Here is an 18,889-nt window from a genome sequence, read left to right as displayed (position 1 = left end):
ATTGGATGGGGCGCTTACATTTTGCCTTCTCCTCTTTCTTCGATGAGGGTACTAGTATATAAGTGGAAGCTAAGCTTTATTATTAGGGAAGAAATTGTGTGTTCAAAGAGGATTTATGCAGGTTATTGTTGAATCAGATTCAATGGTATTAGTACGGATTCTGAAGGATTATTATCGGTGCCTGTGATCTATTCGTAGTGAGGTGAAGCAGGTTTTAGAGTTGCCTAGAAGTGGTTTCCAACTCCAGCATTGTTATAGGGAGGCTAATAAGATGGCAGATTTGTTGTTGAACGAAAGTTGTTCTATTTTGGAAATCAGGGTTTGTTTGTATGAACGAGTAGCTGACTTACCGATGACGGCGAGGGGAGAGTGTAGAATGGACAATTTAGCTTTTCCGTCTTTTCGTAGATGTAGGATTGCTTATCAATATCCTTAATTGGTCATTTTATCATGTAGTATGTGAGGTTTTATCGTGTATTATATGAGGTAAGGTTGATGTCCCCCTCGTATTTGGTTTGTTTCTAATAAAATTTGGGCTGGCATTAAAAAAAAAAACCCCATCATAAGCACACCAAAAAGAGGGACTAAACCACTACGAAATTCCAACATTACCAGTGTGAATTATTAACTATAGTTACATCAGGTATACAATAACCCATCACTATAGTCAGTAGACATGAAACAAAACAAGTAAAGCTGAAACATCATAAACAAAGACATTAGCAAGAATATGGTGTGGCAATGGCATGCAGAGGAAATTTTCTGTGGACTGTGATACCAAATAATTCGGTCATGTCCAACTCGTTTGGATTGATTCCATCAGGTGATGTAAAGTTAAATTTGTTGACCAGTTTTGCCAATGCAAGTTCAGTTACTGACATGGCGAAGTTGATACCCGGGCAAACTCTTCGTCCGGCACCAAACGGAATTAACTCAAAGTTCAAACCATGGAAATCTACGCTCGAACCCAAAAATCTCTCAGGTCGAAATTCCTCAGGGTTCTCCCACAACAATGGATCTCTTGCAATTGCCCAAGCATTCACAAGTACCTGTGTGCTCTTTGGTACATCATATCCCATTACTTTGACGTCTTGATTCGATTCTTTAGGACCCAGTAATGGAACTGGAGTATGAAGTCGCATAGTTTCTTTAATCACTGCTTTTAAGTACTGCATTTTCTCCATATCAGCTCGAGTTATTTCTGGCTTTCCTTGAGTCACATCTCTTACCTCAGCCTGCAATTTATGCAAGACTTTGGGGTTCTTTAGAAGTTCTGACATTCCCCAATCCATAACTGAATGTGTTGTATCAGATCCAGCACCAAAGACATCCTAAATAATGGAATCAACGAAAGTGTTGCATTAGAATATGTTTCGATTATACAATGGCAATAAGCCTTTATTTCTATTATCTACCAATCCAACTTTAATCAAAACTATGTAGTAATCAAACTTTTTCAATGAAATGATTTAAAAATCAATAAATATAGGCTAGCTTGGGCTGGCTCATAGTCCAATAAAGAGCCTAAGGTTTGTGAGCTTTTATAGTTCTAACGTATATATGAATATTTAAATGGGTTGAGGTTAGTTTTGTCAAATCTCGACTGACAAGCCCAATTATTACTCCATTCACAACCTTCAGAACTCTTGAAGGTTATGAGTCTTATGACTAGGGGTATCAATTGGTCTTTATCAATCCGGGCTTCATAAGGCTTAACTCAACACACTTAAATGTTTATATGTTTGAGTGGTTAAAACAAGTAAAAGATTTAGAATTTGATGCAAGTTCGGTTGTGATTTATATGTTGTACATAATTTGATTTACACTAATATCACTTGCGTACGTCAATTTAGTGATATAAGTATATATCAAATTTAAAAAAATAAGAATATAACGACCGTATGCAACCACACCAAAATCAACCATACTTGCCTCAATCCCAAAGATTTATTACCAATACAAAGAGATGGGGAGAGAAATTTACCAGGATGATAGCTTTCATCGCATCTCGCTCAAGAGCAAAGCCCATAGTCTTTTCCTCATTAATCTCAATCAAGATATCTACAAAGTCTTGGCATCTTGCCTCAGTAGTAGAGTCGCTTTCGGCCTTTCCTTTCCTCTTATTCATGTGCTCTTCTATCACACCCTCAAGAAATCCATCAATCTGTTTAACCGTTTTCTTCACTTTAGAATCCAAACCATTGAAGCGATTAACCCATGCAAGCGAAGGAATATAGTTTCCTACATCAAAAATACCCAGTAACTCACCAAACACCTTCAAATTCTCCATACTTTTCCTCCCATTTTCTTCCTCACTATACTTCCTCCCCAAGGCAACCCTACAGATTATATCATTGGTGAGAATTAAAAACATGTCACTTAAGTTTACAGCTGAGGAAGAACACATTCGGCTGATCTTCTCGATCATGAGTGACGTCTCTTCTTCTCTGACATGTTGAAAAGACTGAATCCTTTTGTTACTCAAAAGATGAAGCATAGAAATGCTTTTTAGTTGTCTCCAATACTCACCATATGGTGCAAAAGCTATGTCTTTGCTTCCGTAAAAGAGTTTATCTGGGATGCCCGATTTAGGCCTGCTTGCAAAGGATAAATCATGGGTTTTCAAGATCTGGCAAGCTGCATTAGAGGAAGAGACAACCAGCATTGGCTTGCTTCCCAGTTCAAGCAGCATGAGTGGACCATATTTTCTTGACAGTGATTGGAGGGAGCGATGTGGAAACTGGCCAAGCTGGTGAAGATTGCCAGTAATTGGGAGCTTTGGTGGAGATGGTGGTAGCTTTTTCTGGGGTTTAGAAGCAGCATAGAACCATTTGAGAAGGGATAGAAGGAATATGAGCAAGGAAAAAATTGAGAAAAATGAAAGATCAAGATTGATCAAAGCCATGTGGTATATGAGCATGCATTTGGCTGTGATGGTGTTCTCTTTTTATACTAGTTTTTCAAGCTCTTTTAAATCTGGGATTCAATTGAAACTTAACTCCAGACAGTTGAACATTGAATAGAAAAGTCCAAGTCCAATTCTAGATGGTCAGGGCTATCAGAATTTTTTTGGTTATAATTAGGGTGCACCGTATATGGACTGGAGGCTGTCAGAATCTTCTTGTTACAAAGTCAGGTTTTACAAAACAGATTGAAAGTAAGTTTAAGATTAAAAATGTTTTCTAAACATTACATAGAAAGGAATAATCTCTTGGTAACTAAAAAGAATGAGTGCTCACATTCATGAGCATGTTTTTTGTTGTATGAGAATGAGTGCTCAATTCTAATTGTCATATAAAAGATAGAATCCTATTTTTCTTGTTCATGAGTATAACTATGATATGACAATAGTTATTGTCTAGCTCTTTCTTTGGTCATAGTTGTTCGACAACTTTGTCCACTAGTAGTCAAATACAATTATACCAAAAGCTATGCCATAATTGATAACCCTGTGGGATAATGTACTTGGAACAAAAAATGAAGAGGAAAGATTTTTCTTTAATTGAGGTCTGTGGGCAAATTGTTTCCTTTATTTTACTCTTATCTTTATTACATCAGGTTCGTTTGATTCGTGTAACATATGGGCGTCTTATTAATAATTATTAGCTTATGACGTTGGATTTCTTTGACTCGTAAAGTTCGGTCACATCGGACTGTGACGTTGGATTTCTTCAAACATTTTGAAAGTTCTTATTGGAAAAAACAACCTTTTCTTTTGAAAGTGCTTATAGAGTCAACTCATTTGCTATGCAAAACTTTTTTTTATTATTTTTCTTTGGCTAGAATGGAAAAGAAAATTCGAAAGAACAACTGCATGCATGTACACAAAGTTAATCACAAAATAATTAATTTGACTTTTCTACTCATTTTTATTAACGCTTTCTATTTGTATCTTTTGTAATTCCACGTATACTTAATTCTTCCTTGTGCTCTTCATTTGACATGCTTTTCGTATGCATGTAGACCAAAGTAGCGTGAGTCATTTCTATTACAAAATATCTTATTTTCTTCTTAGAAGGCTGATTTGTTATTATTTACAGCAATTGAGTCACATCTATTTACAAAATGACTACTACTAGCCTCAGAGTCTAACATAGTTAAAAACATAGCACCCAAGTGGATAGTATTAGTATTTCAACAGGAAATTAAGGACATATGTAGGCAAATTGTCTTAAAGGCAAATTAGATAAAAAAAAAAGTAAAAAAAAGCACCCATCGATCATTCAACAATTGAAGCACCTCGCATAAGCTTGACATTCCTACAAGGATATTGTCCACCTTCCAATCGATCATTTTTTTCGTTTCGTGCTTCAACTTCTAATTTTAGACACTGATGGATAACTGTTTCAGTCAAGATGCACAATTTAGGGTCATTGCATGCATAGTTATTAAATTCGATCCGGTCTGACAATCGAATCGGTCAATCCGATAAACCGGTCATTGGATCTGACTGGATTTCTAATTAGATTATTTAAACATAGAGATTGTTGATTGGTCAATGATCTTGCAGTTCAACCAGATTAAACCAAAAACCTGATCAATTTTGTCCATGACCCAGGTTTTGTGGAAAAAAATTTAATTAGCTTTGTTAGGATTCAAACTTCAGACCTTTGGTATATGCTATAGTATACTTACCACTAGGCCACTTTGCCATATGTTAATAGAATAGCTTTCTTATAGTATATAAACGTTTTGCGAATTCTATCTTTTTTTAAATATCTCTAAAATAAATTTATTTGGAATCTTTTAATAAAAATTTATGACCACCTAAACTCTATAAATTATAAAATGGATTTCAAAAATAACATATTACATAATTCATTTTAAAGATAAATATTATTTTTAATAATTTTTTACACTTAAAATTCATAAATAAGTTAGATAATTACACCATTTTTTTTTTATACGATAGACTATTCTACACTAGAGGGGGGGAGGACCTCTAGAGGCCCAAGGGTAATTTGGAGGGGATTAAACCACCACCGGATCAGATGGGTATACTACGCACTCGTATAAATTTTTTAAGTAGACCCACATAATGTGGCAATTGGTAGGAGGTAAGGTTTGAACTCTTGACCTCCTATCCCACCAATCCTTAATGCTTTGGTGGTGGTCACCAACCAAAAGACTGGTGGTTAGATAATTATACTAAACGTAGATAAAATTTTACACTTGAAATTTGATGAATTACTAAATAAATTTATTTTTTATTGATTCTTATATGAATTAATTGTTCTATAGCAAATCAAATTAAATGAGCATTTGCTACAGCATTATTTATTACAATTTATATCATATATCTTATATCAAAAATTATAAAACATAAAATTTAAATATATTTAGCAATTAACTGATTTAATTAGTGACTTGTTGACCTATCTCCTTCGCGGTTCCTTCCCAGTCCGGTTTTAATAACCATGATTGCATGACTCGCTTAAAAACTTTAAAAAGTCATCCTGCATGGGTCATGACTTCCAACTCATGCTGCATAATAGAGGTGGCACAATGTAGTCCATACAAAGCAAGTTTGAATGGATTTGTATGAAGGGTAATGACTTTAGATCGATAACGATTTCAACCCAATTGAATTGATGGATTTGTGTGAATTATTCACATGGTCCATATAAATCCATTTAGCCAAATAGATCGCTATGGGAACGAGGACCAAAACTCGTCTCGCGCCCACCACCAACTCTACAAACAGTTTGCATGCAAGCATAGGCAGGACCTGCAACTTCTTTCCAGATTGGCGTTCTTGCAGTCCACAATACTGGAGAACGTCATAGTTGAACACTTGAATAATTGACAAAAACAAGTGGAGCTAGGAGCAAATAGTCAATATTGATAGCTAGCCTCTCCAAGATATTTAAATTTGACAAGAATCTTTTTTGTTATTGTCTTCTACTTCCTTTAGTATATTTCCCTTTTTTTTTTGTAGATTTTTTCCCTTAGTTGCTTAATGATCAAATGTTCTTTGTAGATTTTTTTGTAGATTTTGTTAGATTTTTCTCCTTAAAAAAGCACCAAATTTTGATATTTTGCTAAAAGTACTTTTAACACCAAAAGCCCTACTTCTATTTTTATGAAATAATGTTTACAAAATGCCTTAATAGTACTTTTAGCACATAAAAATGTATTTTTTAACCGAAAGTACTACAACCTCAAATGGGGTCTAAATCTATGCCAAGTACTAAACTCATCATTATCAAATGTTTAAACTCAAGTTGCCTTTTTAAAAAAAAAAAATCAGTAGAAAAAGGGTGAAACTTGGGAAGCAGGAAGGAAGGAAGGAAGAGATTTGAACTCAAAACTAATTCTTCATATTTGGCCTTAATCAAGGACTCCTCACCCTAGTTGCTTCCCTTTTCCTTTTTTCTCTCAATTTTTTTCATTTTCACGCAAATTTTCTAGTTATATAGTTTGCTCCAATTTCTATCCTGATTATAGAATGAAATTTTTATTGCCTAATCTTTTACACATCATGGAAATGGAAAAAAAAAAAATCACTCTTTTTTTTATTGGTAGCGGCTTGAGATAATCTTTAAGCATCAACAAACAGAACTTTCTTACCGCATTATCTTTGTATTAGATTTATCGGATTACATTCTAACCAATCATTATAATCAATTTTGATGAATTCCTAATTAAATTAATAAGAATACGATAAGGCAGTAAAGAGGCGTGGAAATGAACTTAAATTGTGCAACATCATCAAGGAACCAAAAAGACTTGCAAGAACAAAATTTGAACAACAAGAATCCGTATGCACACCAAAAAAAAGGGTTAAAAACAAAAAAAAAACCCTGTGGTATACCTAATACATAAAAAAGCCCCCCGTAATTTCAAAACATACAAAACGACACCTCATGTTTTGAACTAAATTATAAACTAACAGAATTCATTACATTTAACGAAAATGACGGTTTTGGCCGTTAAATTTACTGGATTCCGTTAAATTTATCAAATTTCGTTAAATTTTCCGTTAAGTTTACCGGATTCCGTTAAGTTTAACGAATTCTGTTAGTTTACAATTTAGTTCAAAACATGAGGTGTCATTTTGTATGTTTTGAAACCAGGGGAGGCTTTTCTATATATTAGATATACCACATGGGACTTTTTTGTTATTAACCCAAAAAAAAAAAGCTACGTGTACTATGAATGGATCATCCAGCATCGTTTGGAATTGCAGGAATTTTGAAGCCGTTTGACTCAATCCGACGCCGGCTCCGGCTTGGAGAGCCTCCGATCTAGCATTGGATCCAACATTGGCCAACAACATGATTTTTTGCTGTCTTCTCATTTTCTTGATATTTTTTTACTTTTCGGTTTCAGATGTTTTTCGCCTATAAATAGGTGCCATTAGGACTTTTGTTAGCAGATTTTTTAATTAATCATTATTCAACTATTGTTGGTTTATTGTAATTTTCTTGAATGTTTTCAAAGGTGTATCTTGATTCTTTTGAATCGTTCTTGAAAGTTGATCTAGTGTAGTTTTCATTTTGAATCTATTATGCATCATATATATAATATGAATCTATTGTCATCAAAAATCCTAAAATACCCCTTCATTACTTAGAAGGGTGAAAAACTCACTAAGAAACTTCTTCCTACATTGCAACTATTGTAAACGATATAATCACCATTCTAACGAACTCAATCCATTTCAACTTATTCTCGATATTCTCACAATTTTGACAACTTACTATTGCCGCCCCAAAGCTTCCCATGCAAATCAACTATGACAATTAAAGTTTGCATTCAATCTGATCTTCAGCCCATTTTTTCTGCCTAAATTCAGTATTTGAATTGACCAACGTCACTTTCCAAACTCAATCTAAATGGCTACAATATTGTTGTTGCTAAAATAATCTCACCCACCAAGAATACCAATGCAGAGTAACCAAAAGTAACACTAGAGAGCACATCCCATGTCTTTAAGCAAATCTAATTGCAGTTTTTATATTCCAAAATTCTTTTTTATCCATTGGTATAATAACATAACCTTCCTCAATTTATGTTCCCTTTTTAGCTATAACTTTTGCTTTCTCGTCTGTATTCTATATCAAAGTCATCCTTTTCACCTTCATTTAGTGTGACAACAAATCTAATTCAGCAACTTGTCATTTGGCAATTTCAATTCAATAATACTTATAGAAAAAGGAAAACAAAAAAAGGGAGAGAGGATCTATTTCCAAAATAATGAGGATTTGAGATGTATTAGATAACTGTGTAAATGGCAATTGTGAAAAAATAATGGATTATAGGATGTAGGAGAAAGAAGATAGGAAAGAGAGTTAAAAAGAAAGAATAAGATTTTATTTTGTATGGTAGCTGCTGCTTTAAAATGAAAGACTAGTTGTAGTTGTAGGGTTTTTTTTTGTAGGAATTATTTTTAAATGAAGGATATTATAGTCAGTTTACTACATGAAGGGAAGTGTGTGCAATTGTCAAAAACCTTAGGGGAGGTTTCTGAAATTATTCCATAATATAATTAGGTTTCATTGGTTTGACTTAATTTTTAATCCTAAAACTACGGATAAAGCATAATCTAAAGGTAAAGCTAACTGAATGAACCCTTGTCACTTTTGTGAAACCAAACACTTATGAGCTAATATCAAAAACCTCTCATGAGATTTCTCTTAATATCATATGACATTCCTAAAGTTTTAAAAATATCATCTGACATTCCTAAAGTTTTAAAAATATCACTTATTTCCCTTACTTTTGTTATTTGTGTAACAACATTTTTTAAAACTCTAAATTACTCTTTCACTTGCTAAATAAAAATATTTCTAAACCACTTTGTTCACTTCAAGAAAACCATCGGCTTAAAAACAATCTCTTATAGTACAACCACATCACAATGTTGTATCCCAAAAAATTATAAATTTGAAAAATAAAAAAGTTATTTAAAAAAGAAATACACTTGTATCAATTTAATTTTATATGCTCAAAACCGATTTCTTATGAATTTATATTTTTTCCAACAACTTCTCAACCCTTGCTCAAACCATTAAACTGTACCAATCATTATAAAAATCAACTCAAAATAAGCAAATAAATTATACCCCACTTTATCGCAATCACAAAAAGTAAAAGATAAAAAAAAATTAATTTCTTATAATTTACAAATAAAATATTGCATAGTCATCCAAAAAATATGAATGAGGGAGAATGATGAAGAAAAGGGGAAAAAAGAAAGTGACTTTCATTTATTTTTTTTATTTTGGAGTTTCATTTATTTGATATATTGTAAATTATGTGTCAAGTGAGAGTTAAAATAGTGTTTTTACAATTAATAGGGAAGATAAGTGATGTTTCTAAAATCTTAGGAATGCCAAGTGATATTAAGAAAAACCTCAAGAAAGGTTTCTAATATTATCCCAACACATATTGATTAGGCAAAAGATACTATTTCAATTTTTTAGGTGGCAACAAGTTTTTTTTTTTCCCCTTATCACTACATGCGATACTCATGTACAAGTACAAAACTAGGGGATTAGGCCTGAAGTTTAAAGAATTCAATTTTCCTCCCTTACAAAATTACATATTGTCAAATCAAATAATCTTGCTCCCGAAAAAAACCTAAAGATATTTAGATTATACATTTAAATTTATGTATATTAAAATTTGCCTCCTCGAGATATATTTTTGGGTATATGACACATGAGTCATGGATCATATACAAGTGCACATGAATGGAAAAGCACGTCACAAACACATTACCACATAGAGATTCTCAATGCCCCTGCAAGTCTCTTTTAGATTAGAGCCATTTTAGCAGTCATCAATTACATTTAGGTACCATAAATATAAAAAATTAGTCTCATCATAATAACATAAGAATAAAACACAAGGTTGAGTGCCTTTTACTTTTTTATACTATTATTGTAATATATCTTTCTAATATAGAAATGGTACGTCAGAAATGCATGTGAAAAATCTAGTGAAGCGGACAATAATAAGTGTATAAAGAATGAACTAGAGCTAGAAAAACAAAGGTACAATTTCATACACCTTTCTTGAGGTTTTTAACAATTGCAGCCATCTCCGTTGAGATTTAAAAAATTACACTTATACCCCTTGATATTATTTTGCGAATGTTTCTTTATTCAAAAGCTCCAACCTCGACCTAATACATTATATTCAGTTCTAAGGTCATTTAAATGAACTTCTTACTTAGTTTTATAAACAGTTAACTAGTAGGGATGCATTTGTTAAAAAAAGTTTCTTCACAACTGATAGGTTGCAATTTTGCTATTTATTTTGTAATTAATTTCCCCTATTACCTTACCAAATGTGGATTAATTGTCAGATTCTATTCACTTTTGGTATTTGTGCTTATTACAGGGAGTTGGAACAAAATGTGGTGAAACTGTGCAAATTTTCCACTCCAATTGCTGTTTGGCGTAGTTACGTCAGGTCGGGCCTTAACGTGTCCAGGAAATGCGGGAAAGACGCGTGACACCAACTATCAATTGGAAGTGCAATGTGGGATCACAAACATTCCTTTAGTTGATTGCTTGATTTGAATTAATAAAGGAAAGGAGAGTCAAAGTTGGAGTAGGACTCCAATTCCAGTGCAACATGGGGGCCGGCCGCACAAAGAGGAAACAAGCAGCAGACTTAAGAAAGGAAGGAAATTTGTTTCCTTCTTTTTGGTGTGGATTCGGCCGTAGGAATTTGGCCGCAAGTCATGAAGCAACGATTAGTCACTCTTTTGTTTATATAGTTTTCCCTCATTCTTGTTCTTGATACATCGGATTTACATCTCAATTGAGAAGAATGGACGTGACAATTGTTTCTGTAATTTCGCATGGGATTTCCTCATTAGGGATGAACTAAATTCCTTCTTCTAGTCAAGAAACAACGGAGGCTTTGGTTCATCTAAAATTGTGAGATCGAATTAATTTTATTTGTTCCTCTGAATTACTGGTATTTGCATATTCTCTGTTTGTAATGTTTATGGTTGTTTTGCTAATTAAATATCCTGGGTCCGGACGTTGAATTAATTTAGCAACCTGATGTCAATTAAAGCGTTAAATCCGTAATTGTTTAATTGCTCTAAAATAGTGACAACTGGCATGATTGGGTTTGTGTCAGGAGAATACGCAGGCTAATCTAAAATAACCCTGGTAGTGTGTTATTTGGTTAGAATAAGGCTCCTCTAATACGTAAGGCAATTGGAGAATTAAATCTTACGGGCGTATCTAAGCTTATTTCTCAATTAGAGTAGTGATTGACGGGCGTACCTCAGTCATCGACACAGTAAGGAGGAGTTGACTGTCATCGCTTGTCTGGCAGTTATAACTTATTTACTAGTTAATAATTGGAATTATTTTTGCATCGATAATCAATTAGTTGAACCATGGTTGAAGTTATTTCTTGACTAGTGCTTCGCTATTGTTAATTTGGTTTTAGTAATTTGTCATTTAATTTTTAGTTAGCTATTTAATTTTATTCGAACTGTTTAATTACTATCATCTTTTATACAAAAACACCCCCCTTGTTACTGTGAACTTCAAAAGAAACAAATATCCCTAATTCCTATGGATTCGACCCTACTTATCACTGTCTATAGAAATTACCTTTAGTTTGAGCAGGTTTTTATTATTGCACAGGCTCGACACCTATCAATTTTTGACGCCGTTGCCGGGGACTGGTGCTTGATTAATTTGTTTCTTTTTTAGTTCATCTTGATTTCTTTCTTTTTTTTTCTCTTATTTTTTTATATATAGTTTATAGCTGCTAACATTCCGTATTTTGGTGATAGACTAGATTTTATTTCTAGAAGAGGTTATGAGACTCATACTTTTTCTAATGATCAATTGACTGTTGCAAATTGTGGAAGTTATTTTGTCTCAAATCATTCAATTGACATATGCCCCGCATTTCAAAATAGCCTAAGTGTTCCAATCGATACTTTTGGAGATTTTTCACCTCAATATCAAATGTGGTATGACCCTTATTCAAATGGGTATAATCAAGGATGGTGGAATGATTCCAATTTTAATTATGCGACCAGGCCAATGGACTTTCTACAGCAAAAGTCTCAACAACTATCATCCATATCAGGTATGTCTTTTGAATAAATGATTGAATTAGTAACTGCTAATACATATCGATTTCATCAGGAGACACAAGCGAGCATTAGTAACCTGGCGGATCAAGTGCATCTATTGACATCCAAGATAACACAATTAGCTTCTAAGATATGTGAAAAAGTGCCCTCACAGACCAACATTGACCTTAAAGAAGATGAGAGTGCAATTATCCGAACAAATGACATGGAATTACAAGAGTTTCAAGAAAACGGATCTAAAAATGCAGTTGAAAAAGAAGTTGATGTGCAAGAAATGAGACCCCAATAGCAATTCATCCAAGTGAATGAATCCAGTGAACAATCTCCAAATACGGTGACATCTTCTCCATTCTTTAATCAATATTTTCCTGTCTCTTATTCTTCAATTCCTGTTAGTGAGATTGACTTTATTATACCAGAAAATTTTGAATTTCTTGACAGGAATAAATTAAGAGTGGCGATGGCAAAATATCTTGGACCAATAAATGCGCGCGATGGAGGAGCGAATGGAGAATTCAAATTATCGTTGACTTGTTTGGCGCCATCTACTAGTTCATGGAAGACCGTAACTCGTCTACTCAAGGATGACTCTATTTACGAGGGCTATCAGGACTATATAGAGGATGAAACACTGAAACGAGCCACAAGATTTTATCCTCCCTGAACAAACATGACAATGTCTAGCCAAAAACATTAAAGAAATGTGCTTTTTGGGAGGCAACCCAATTTCTCTCAGTTGTTTGTTCAGTTTTGTTTGATAGTTTAAATATGTTTTTCTTGAGTCTGACTAATTTTTAGCTTCAATTTTCGTTTTTGATGATTTGTAGGTATATCTCTCTGACTTGACGCGCCCGCGTCAACTGGGCGCGTGGCAAGGTGCAACTTCTTGATGCTTGGTCAAAAGGGTTTCCACCCTCATGACGCTCCCGCGTCGAGTCACCTGGAGAGCTCTTCATCAGAAAAGTTCTTGCCTTCTTGATGTGCCTGCGTCATGTTCGCGGAAAAGGTAAGTATTCAAATCTCGAGAAAAATTTCGATTTCCTTTTAATCTCTAATTTTGAATTTCGAAAATAAATTTTATTAATGATATTACAAAAAAAAATTTTAAAAATTTTAAAATTAAAAAAATTAAATTAAAAAAAAACATTTGACCGTAACTTCAAAAATGAAAAAAAAAACCAAAAAACTATTTGTTTTTCTTTTTCTCTTTTCTTTTTCTTTCTTTCTTTCCTTTCTTTCTTTCTTCTTCCCCGATTGCTTTTTCCTTCGTACGCCGCCTCCCTCCCGAACGACCGCTACCGCTGTCCACCGCTCCCCTGCCCTTTCTCTCACGGCTGCTGCCGCATGCCGCCCCTTTCTCCCTTGTGCATATGGCAACACCTCAACTAGCGCACGCCACCTCGTGCGCAACCCTCCACCAGAGTCGCCTCTCTCTCTCCTCCTCTCGCGTTCAGCCCGTGATGCGCGTCGCTGCCCAGCCCACCAACGTTCGCCGTTCCTCTCTCCCCCCACACCTTGGCGCAGCCTAGGACCACGCGTGGCCACCTCGTGGGCAGCCCTGCTCCCCCTCACGCGTGGCATCAACCACACTCCACTAGCTCTCACCACCTCCGCTGCCTTACGCCACCGCCCTGTCTCATTTTGACAGGTGGAGAATCTGGTAGCATTTATACAGCACGCGGGCTTTTCGCCTCCATTTGGGCCTAACCCGCCACTGTTTTGACGACTTCAGAGAAGTCCCGTTGCCCTTCTTCTTGTTATTACTGTTTATTTGTCACATTGAGGGCAATGTGTCATTTAGGTGTGGGGGGGATCAGATGGGGTGCTAGTGTTTCTAGTTTTTAGTTTCTAGATGTTTTTCCTTTATTTTTAGTTTGTTATTTGTTTATCTTTCATTCTTTTTCTTTCTTTTTAGTGCTTAGCTCTCATGTGAATACCAAGGTTTGATATTGGATTGTTGACTCTAATTCTACTATTGCCAAGTTTTAGTAATAAAAGTGTATGTAGTTAATGTGGATGAGCCCAAGAACATCTCTTTGGGAAATATCGTGATTGTTTGGCTCTTCTAATTTTTTGGTTAATTTTTCTAGGCATTGGGAATGATGGTTGGCATTTTCATGTAAATTGGTTCAGTGATTAACTTTAGTTCTCCATGTTTTGAACATAATGAGGCTAGCTGCTGCTATTTTCTTTGTGATATTGTGAGTTCTTGTGTTATCTGGTTGTAAATAAGCCTTGACTGTACTCCACTAGTTGTTACTACTGAGTAACTGGAGATTTTCACCAAAAGTGTCGATTCTCGCGTCAAAAAGTAGTAATTGCTATGAGTACGTGGTCGCGTGGCGATAGAATCTGAGTAACCGGACTCTTTCATCTGACAAATGTTGGAACTCACGTTAAAAGGCTCTAATGGCTAGAGACTAAGTCTTTTGTTCCCATTGAAAAAAAAAGAAAAAAAAAAGAAAGATAGAAAAGTGTGATAAAAAGGTGAAAGTTATGTCGATATGTGCTTAAAGTCAACTTGCCGATTTGTGGATTTAATGTTGAGATTTCGATTAATAATTGGACCATTTGCTGATAATGTTGAGCAACCATTCCTCTTTCTTACATTAGTTTGCCTTAAATTGCAAGAGTTTGTGGTTTAGAAGCTAACTGGGGGGATGTTTCTTGGATCTTGATCACTGATCCTTGATCTATGTTTTCTTGGTATCTTGACAATATGGTAGATAGAGCAATAGCCATTGTCAAATATTGGTATTTGTTTGTTGTTCTCATGTTTGAGAACAAGCATGGTTTAGGTGTGGGGAAATTAATAGGTTGCAATTTTGCTATTTATTTTGTAATTAATTTCCCCTATTATCTTACCAAATGTGGATTAATTGTCAGATTCTATTCACTTTTGGTATTTGTGCTTATTACAGGGAGTTGGAACAAAATGTGGTGAAACTGTGCAAATTTTCCACTCCAATTGCTGTTTGGCGTAGTCACGTCAGGTCAGGCCTTAACGTGTCCAGGAAATGCGGGAAAGACGCGTGACACCAACTGCCAATTGGAAGTGCAATGTGGGACCATAAACATTCCTTTAGTTGATTGCTTGATTTGAATTAATAAAGGAAAGAAGAGTCAAAGTTGGAGTAGGACTCCAATTCCAGTGCAACGTGGGGGCGGCCGCACAAAGAGGAAACAAGCAGCAGACTTAAGAAAGGAAGGAAATTTGTTTCCTTCTTTTCGGTGTGGATTCGGCTGTAGGAATTTGGCCGCGAGTCATGAAGCAACGATTAGTCACTCTTTTGTTTATATAGTTTTTCCCTTATTCTTGTTCTTGATACATCGGATTTACATCTCAATTGAGAAGAATGGACGTGACAATTGTTTCTGTAATTTCGCATGGGATTTCCTCATTAGGGATGAACTAAATCCCTTCTTCTAGTCAAGGAATAACGGAGACTTTGGTTCATTTAAAATTATGAGATTGAATTAATTTTATTTATTCACCTGATTTACTGGTATTTGCATATTCTCTGTTTGTAATGTTTATGGTTGTTTTGCTAATTAAAAATCCTGGGCTCAGACGTTGAATTAATTTAGCAACTTGATGTCAATTAGAGTGTTAAATCAAAAATTGTTTAATTGTTCTAAAATAGTGACAACTGACATGATTGGGTTTGTGTCAGGAGAATACGCAAGCTAATCTAAAATAACCCTGGTAGTGTGTTATTTGGTTAGAATAAGGCTCCTCTAATACGTAAGACAATTGGAAAATTAAATCTTACGGGCGTACCTAAGGTTATTTCTCAATTAGAGTAGTGATTGACGAGCGTATCTCAGTCATCGACACAGTAAGGAGGAGTTGACTGTCATTGCTTGTCTGGCAGTTATAACTTATTTATTAGTTAATAATTGGAATTATTTTTGCATCGATGATCAATTAGTTGAACCATTACTGAAGTTATTTATTGACTAGTGCTTAGCTATTGTTAATTTGGCTTTAGTAATTTGTCATTTAATTTTTAGTTAGCTATTTAATTTTATTCGAACTGTTTAATTACTATCATCTTTTATACAAAAACACCCCCTTGTTACTGTGAACTTCAAAAGAGACAAATATTCCCAGTCCCTGTTGATTCGACCCTACTTATCACTGTCTACAGAAATTACCTTTAGTTTGAGCAGATTTTTATTATTGTACAGGCTCAACACCTGTCAACAACTTACTTAGCAAAGGGCAAAAAAGAGAAGTTTGAGCATTAAAAATTGATGTCTTGAAATATGGCCTAAATTTTTTTCACAAAGAACTACCTTAAAATTTTTTTTACTCAGCAAGTAACAATAATATTTGATTTGTTTTACAATTTAATTTGTTTTGTAAAACAAATAGAGGCAATATAGAATATTTGTTGAACTTAGATTTTATCCCACCAACCATTTATTTTGTTGAATTTTGATTTTATCCCACCAACCGTTTAGTTTGTTGGGCTTGGGATGTGGTGAGATGGATTTTATCCCACCAACCATTTATTTTGTTGAATTTGAGTTTTATCCCACAAACAGTTTAGTTTGTTGGGCAACGTCAAGTCCTTTTTTTTATCAATATATTCTTATCATATATGTCTAATTAAAAGAGCTACATAAGATAGAATCCTATTTTTTTTGTTAATGAGTATAACTATGACATGACAATAGTTATTGTCTAGCTCTTTCTTTGGTCATAGTTGTTCGACAGCTTTGTCCACTAGTAGTCAAATACAATCATACCAAAAGCTATGCCATAATTGATAACCTTGTTATGTACTTGGAACAAAAAATGAAGAGGAAAGATTTTTCTTCAATTGAGGTCTGTCGGCAAATTGTTTCCTTTATTTTACTCTTATCTTTATTACATCAGGTTCGTTTGATTCGTGTAACATACGGGCGTCTTATTAATAATTATTATCTTATGACGTTGGATTTTTTCCGCTTTCATTTGCTTTATTTCTTTGACTCGTAAAGTTCGGTTACATCGGACTAGGGGTGCAAACGAATCGAGCGACTCGCGAGCGGCTCGATTCGAGCTCGACTCGAGCTCGCTCAATATCGAGCTCGAGTCGAGCTCAAGCTGGTCGAGTCAAAATCGAGCTCGAGCTCGAGCTCAAAATATTAAGCTCATTGGCTTGCGAATTCGAGTATATATATATATATTTTTTATTTTTATTTTAATAGTAAAATTACATAAATATTCTTAATATTTTATTATTTATTAAGAAAAAATATTATTTTATTTATTTTTTTGAAAAATAAAATAATTATTTTTATTTTTTTCGAGCTCGATCTCGGCTAGCTCGGCTCGAATCGAGTCGAGCTCGAGCTCGAGCTTCAAAATTGCCAGCTCGTCGAGTTCGAGCTCGAGTTCGAGTTCGATGAAATTAAGTCAAGGCTCCACTCGATAAGACCAAAACTTGACTCGACTCGGTTTGTTTGCAACCCTTCATCGGACTGTGACTTTGAATCCTGGGTACCCGGTTCTTCAAACATTTTGAAAGTTCTTATTGGAAAAAACAACCTTTTCTTTTGAAAGTTTTTATGGAAAAAGCAGTCTTTTCTTCTCATAAAAGTAGGAGTGAGGTATCATAAATTATCATATAGAGTCAACTCATTTGCTATGCAAAACTTTTTTTTATTATTTTTCTTTGGCTAGAATGGAAAAGAAAATTCGAAAGAACAACTGCATGCATGTACACAAAGTCAATCACAAAATAATCAATTTGACTTTTCTACTTTTTTTTTTAGTGTAAGCAGGATGATTCAAACCCGAAACCTCTCACTTACACTCCCTCCCCCGTACCATCCAACCCAACCCTCCCCTCTTTCCCTCTTCGTCCCATCTTTCGACCAGTTCACATATGTAAAGGGTATGAAGGGAATCACAAAGTCAATCACAAAATAATCAATTTGACTTTTCTACTCATTTTTATTACAGCTTTCTATTTGTATCTTTTGTAATTCCACATATACTTAACTCTTTTTGTGCTCTTCATTTGACATGCTTTTCGTATGCATGTAGACCAAAGTAGCGTGAGTCATTTCTATTACAAAATATCTTATTTTCTTCTTAGAAGGCTGATTTGTTATTATTTGCAGCAATTGAGTCATTTCTATTTACAAAATGACTACTACTAGCCTCAGAGTCTAACATAGTTAGAAACATAGCATCCTGCTCCCAAGTTGATAGTATTAGTATTTCAACAGGAAATTAAGGGTATATGTAGGCAAATTGTCTTAAAGGCATATTAGATAAATCAAAAAAGTGAAAAAAAAAACCCATCGATAAATCATTCAAAACACTTTTATATATAGTATAGATTTGCAACAATTGAAGCACCTTGCATAAGCTCGGCATTCCTACTAGGATATTGTCCACGTTCCAATCAAGCTGCAGTTTTCACTTTTGGACAACATTAATTGCTCTGTATTTGCTTCTCCCTTTACATTTTTTGTTTGGTGCTTCAACCTATAATTTTAGATAGTGATGGTGACAAGTGTCCATTTTACCTAATAGTTTGTATATATTTTAATTTATTTATAGCTAATTTTGCATCTCTAAGACAATGTGAGTGACCATTTTGATATTTTAGTTTATAATATTTTAGCATACATGATGCAAAGTCAAAAGGCATAAGTATACTAACCATAATTCATGCAAAAATATAATTAGTTATGTTGTCATATACAAGCATAACCAAATGAAGATCAAATATCATACTAACGATATATGTATGATACGTACATACTTGCATGACCAAATAAATCATCACAAGGATGATACATAAA

At 34.4% G+C, this 18,889-nt stretch overlaps 1 protein-coding gene across 1 annotated transcript; it reads right to left on the bottom strand.

Annotated features, from left to right (window-relative positions):
- Positions 1 to 684: 684 nt before the first annotated feature.
- LOC113773830 (cytochrome P450 71A2-like) lies at positions 685 to 2,905 on the bottom strand. The gene is made up of 2 exons (XM_027318434.1): positions 1,985 to 2,905; positions 685 to 1,331 (listed from the first exon to the last, which is right to left on the bottom strand). The coding sequence occupies exons 1-2, from the start codon at positions 2,903 to 2,905 to the stop codon at positions 720 to 722; spliced, it is 1,533 nt and encodes a 510-aa protein (XP_027174235.1). The 3' UTR covers positions 685 to 719.
- Between the last annotated feature and the right edge of the window lie 15,984 nt (positions 2,906 to 18,889).

The sequence above is a fragment of the Coffea eugenioides genome, chromosome 6 (assembly GCF_003713205.1).
Source record: "Coffea eugenioides isolate CCC68of chromosome 6, Ceug_1.0, whole genome shotgun sequence".
NCBI lineage: Eukaryota > Viridiplantae > Streptophyta > Magnoliopsida > Gentianales > Rubiaceae > Coffea > Coffea eugenioides.
Note: the sequence above shows the minus strand (reverse complement) of the source record. Positions and strands in the feature narration are given on the sequence as shown.

Excerpts from the sequence above, each read along its gene's own strand:
- LOC113773830 (XM_027318434.1), bottom strand. The coding sequence starts at position 2,905 with ATGGCTTTGATCAATCTTGATCTTTCATTTTTCTCAATTTTTTCCTTG. Across the intron at positions 1,332-1,984 it reads CGATGAAAGCTATCATCCTG|GATGTCTTTGGTGCTGGATC; the intron begins GTAAATTTCTCT and ends TCCATTATTTAG.